Consider the following 4,703-nt stretch of genomic DNA (forward strand, 5'->3'; position numbering starts at 1 on the left):
AACATTTCCCTTTTCGTAATTTGGGCATAAATAATTTTTTTAAAGCTATTTTGGGCAAAAAAAATTATGGTGTATCAATTCCAGGGGCGATTCTAAGCCTTGGGGTATGGAGTCCTATGACCCCACTACTTCAAAAAAAAAAATTATACATTGTATATCTCAAATTGTATAGGACTCCACTAAACTTAAGTAAGGGACCCCATATATATTAAAAATTTATGATTTTTTGGAGGTAAACAACCACTAAAATACCCTTCAAATATAAATAGCTTTGAAATTTTTTTTGAGGACCCCATTGAATTTTCATCCTGGAGTCGCCACTGATCAATTCGCTTTTGTTTCATTTCATTTTTTCTTTTGGTGTTTTTTTCATAAATGTATACATTTCAAATTCAAATTACTATTTACACCCTACACAAATTGAGCTTATATTTATATTTATATTACCACAAACAAAATATGAATTAAAGTATGATGCCATATCCCTCCACACAAAACTTGTTTACGAAACATGTACATGTGCAAGTAAATCGACACATTCGATGGTTCTTTATGTAAATAAAGCACAATCCAAGGACAATTATGATAAAAACAAAAAAAAATCATAAATAAAATAAAAAACCTAAGACCCACATGCCACAAATACAGATGGAATTATATCAGGTTTCTTTAAAGCTCGAAACTTTCATATCTAAATTACACAATTACACTCCTCAATCAATCAAATACCTTCTTAAAAGTATCTATCACAACATTAAGGGTATTTTAGTAAATCTCATCACATTATTATTATTATTATTATTATTATTATTATTATTATTATTATTATTATTATTATTATTATTATTATTATTATTATTATTATTATTATTATTATTAAATTTATGAATGTTATTATTATTATTATTATTATTATTATTATTATTAAACTTATAACACCACCATAAATAAATAGTACTAATAATACTACACAATTATCTTTCAATCCCCTCTCACCTCACCTCCCCTCCAAAAAGAAAACGATTAATTACCATGACATCAAACATCCACCCTTGACCATCTAAAGTCCAACTAACAAAGCAAAATGAAGAGGTGAAATAAAAACAAAAGGTGGTAGATGCATGAGCAACTACAATTATTTTCTTTCTTTTTTAAATAGCTAAAAATAGATATTAATATATATTATTTTATTTTATTTATAATTAAAAATATTAATATATCAATAACTCTAATTTTCTCTCTCCAACCTCACCACCTTGCCTTTGTAATCCTATTCATTCACTACCATCCAGATCAAACCCCCTCAGTCACCTCTCTTGATTTTTCCTCCAGTTTTTCACCACCTTCTCAGGTATTATATATTATAAATTTACACACAAAGTTTCATACTTTTATCTACAATGGCTGTTTTTCTTCAACACCCACCACTCTATTTTACCTAATAAAATAAACCCACAAGTCTTTTTTGTATTATATTTATTATTTGATAAATAATTAATTTGTTCACGAACCTTAATTTGTGTTGGTGATGTGATCATGTGATTTTTTTCTTTTGAATTTTTCTTTACTAAATTAGTCTAATTTGCTTTTTGGGATTTTGTTGATTGATTGGTAAGTAGGGGTTAAGACTTTGTTATTGTTGGCCCTGGGTTCATAAAAGGTGGTAGGTTGGTGGGTTGACTTATTTTTGTGAACCAAAAAGGGGCATTTTTTTCTTGATTTTTTTGTTACTTGATTGTGATTCTGTATCTATTTGGTAGGATGTTTGTTTAATTTTGGTTATAACTCTTTGGGTTTTCTTGATTTAGTGTTGGTCTGTTCAAGTTCATAGAATTATAAGTAACATTTTCTCCATGTGAGTGTTTAAATTAAGAGCATAAATACAGGGTTTAGTCACCTTTTGTTACATGTGTATGCCGTTAATTCTTGTATCCATTCATATATGAAGTGGGGTTAACTTGAAATTAAACCCTTTGTAAGTGTCGTATTGTAACATTCAATTTGGTGCATATGAAATTTGACATGTATGTTTTTTGATTAAAACTTAGCTAAGATCCTCGAATCCCTTTTTGGGTTGTTAATAGAAAATGATCATAACATTTCAAAGTTCATACACAATTAATGCAGGTGAATAACAAGTACCAAAAGGGGTTTAAAGATTGGAACTTGCATTAGTACTAAATTGAAATTTGATGCATTAATTAATAATTTACAAGTTGATTCATTGTCATTCTTATATTACAATGTGAATCTTGATTTTGTTATCTTTTCTTCTGATTGAATATAAATTTTGAGTCTTCTTGTTGAATGGTTTAGGTTTGTGGTAGGAAGCGATGGTGAGCATTCGTCGCCAAAGATTGATCAAGCTTTATGGTACATTTTCAATTCATGCTTCTTCTAATAATGTACATATCTAAGAAGATATCAATATATCTATATCTACATAGATGTAGTAGTGTAAGTTTTCGTTAAGTTTTTGAATTCTTCATTGTTGATCGAAATGATTGTTCTGCATTTTATTCTTTTTTTCCCATGATGCGTTGTTGATGTCATATATACTATCGTAAATGTTAGGTCGAAGTCCTTCTCAAGAACTTCTATCACCTGAAAATGGGATTTCCCCGAGTCGGGTTCAGAACACAAGACACGAAAGTGTGCCTCCAATGACCCCTTCGGTCAACATTGACCAAGCTGCAGAGGTAATTCCATATTTCTTTCTCACATTAACAACATTTTATGCATCTTTTTTCATCTTTAAATATCTTATCATTTTCTCATACATGATTTGTGTTCTTTGCAGGTAAAGGAAAAATTAAAAGAACCTGAACCCTCAAATGGTAATGGACCATCTAATCAACAAGAAATTCAGCATCCAGGTCTGTCTCTATAAGTTTAGAATTTAACTATTTCGACAAAATGCATATTAAAGTGACCTTTAGTACTTATTAGTTTGAACATTTTTATGTGTAATTCAGTGTTCAAAAGGCGAAAAAGACACAGAAGAAAACATTTTGAAAATCAAGAACCTTGCATAATGAGAGGTGTATATTTCAAGAACATGAAATGGCAAGCTGCCATTAAAGTCGACAAGAAACAGATCCATTTAGGCACAGTTGGCTCCCAAGAAGAAGCTGCTCGTTTATATGACCGGTACTTGCATCACATTTTAATAGTTGAATCTAGAAATTTTAAAACTTTCAATTTCAAAATTGTTTATCTTACAGCATACACACAAAACGGGTCAAATGCATGTAAATTATAAAGTAAACATACAGTTATAGTGATAATCTTTAGCTCATTATGTGTATGTATATAATCTCGAAACAGGACATGCATTAAAAACCGTCCGTTTTGACCCAACCTCTGACCCGCCCATTTTGCAGCCTCCAAGTATTTGCTGCAGATTTTGTCATATGGGTTTAATTTTGTTATTCTGTTTATGCAGGGCTGCTTTCATGTGTGGTAGAGAACCAAACTTTGAGCTTACGGTTGAGGACAAGGATAAACTTAGCAAAATGAGTTGGGATGACTTTTTAACCATGACTCGAACTGCAATCAACAGTAAAAGTAATTCGACTATCTCATATTTGCTTCAGTTAATCTGATTGGCATGTAAAAAGTTTTACTTGTCATATTACTGAAAAAAAGGCGCAATCTTTTTAGAATTTGTTTGAAAAACTAACGTGAAAGTTTGCAAGAAATCATGTTTTAAACAAAAAAATTTCAAACGACAGCCCTTAGTGTTGTCGTTGACGTGCAATTAATATACATAGCGGTTAATATTTATTTTTTACATTGCGCTTATTGAAATGTACAAGTTTTTTTTGCATGTTAACTACAAGGCGTCGCTAGAAAAATTTGACAAACAAATAGTGTCTACTATCATGTTTTTTTGCCGCCATTTTAGCAACAATGAGTCAAACATTATGATTTTATAAAAAATTAACAATTCTTATGTTGCCTAACAAATACATTTTGGAAATGAATGATTAGAACATCAGAGAAGGGTGAGTTCTCGAATGAAGTTTGAGGGTCCATCGCAGAATAATGGTGACCTGAAAATTGAGGCTGACGAAGGAGGAAATAGCTTCTCGGGATCTGACGACGCGGACACATCAGCTTCTTGATATTTGACAGTAAATGTCTGTGAAACCATTATTATGTTTAGCAGGTTTTTAGCAAGTCTTAGGTTATAAACTTGTAATGCACATTTTAGGAGTACATCCAAATATAAATGTTTTAGTATGTCATTATAATGACAGAGTTACTATTAAGTACTTAGTTTAAATGGTATTGTGATCTGTCACTATAATGTCTCAAAGGAAATCATGTTATTATACAATCAATTCAGTTTGTTTCTTGCACATGGTAAGACTGTTAGATGGTATTTGGTATGGTATAATAGTTGTGTTTAATAATCTTCTTTTATAGGATAATATCTATATCTATACGATAATATCTGTGCACAAAATAGGGTGTTCTATATTCGGTTTGAAACCATTTAATCCGATTACTGAATCGAAACATATTTGAATTCGGTTTTCGGTTTTGAAAAATCCGATATTGGTTTTGGGATCGAGCTTAAACAAGCTAAAGCCCGACCTTGAACATATCTTGTAGAATCGTTTAGTACTAGGATTCGAAGTTGATATAACTATATAAGAACCATCTTTTTGACTGATGCGTAGCTATCTCGTGGTTTC

At 30.7% G+C, this 4,703-nt stretch overlaps 1 protein-coding gene across 3 annotated transcripts; it reads left to right on the top strand.

Annotated features, from left to right (window-relative positions):
- The first annotated feature begins 1,251 nt into the window (after positions 1 to 1,251).
- On the top strand, positions 1,252 to 4,357 carry LOC139877080 (uncharacterized). 3 transcript variants are annotated; one of them, XM_071864492.1, is made up of 7 exons: positions 1,252 to 1,351; positions 2,317 to 2,373; positions 2,575 to 2,699; positions 2,801 to 2,876; positions 2,976 to 3,150; positions 3,446 to 3,567; positions 3,994 to 4,357. In XM_071864492.1, the coding sequence occupies exons 2-7, from the start codon at positions 2,334 to 2,336 to the stop codon at positions 4,125 to 4,127; spliced, it is 672 nt and encodes a 223-aa protein (XP_071720593.1). In that variant the 5' UTR covers positions 1,252 to 1,351; positions 2,317 to 2,333; the 3' UTR covers positions 4,128 to 4,357. The 3 variants fall into 3 exon arrangements, with proteins under 3 accessions (XP_071720593.1, XP_071720594.1, XP_071720595.1); XM_071864493.1 differs by lacking the exon at positions 1,252 to 1,351 and adding an exon at positions 1,434 to 1,975; XM_071864494.1 differs by lacking the exon at positions 1,252 to 1,351 and adding an exon at positions 2,110 to 2,127.
- Positions 4,358 to 4,703: the final 346 nt, after the last annotated feature.

This window comes from Rutidosis leptorrhynchoides, chromosome 11 (assembly GCF_046630445.1).
Source record: "Rutidosis leptorrhynchoides isolate AG116_Rl617_1_P2 chromosome 11, CSIRO_AGI_Rlap_v1, whole genome shotgun sequence".
NCBI lineage: Eukaryota > Viridiplantae > Streptophyta > Magnoliopsida > Asterales > Asteraceae > Rutidosis > Rutidosis leptorrhynchoides.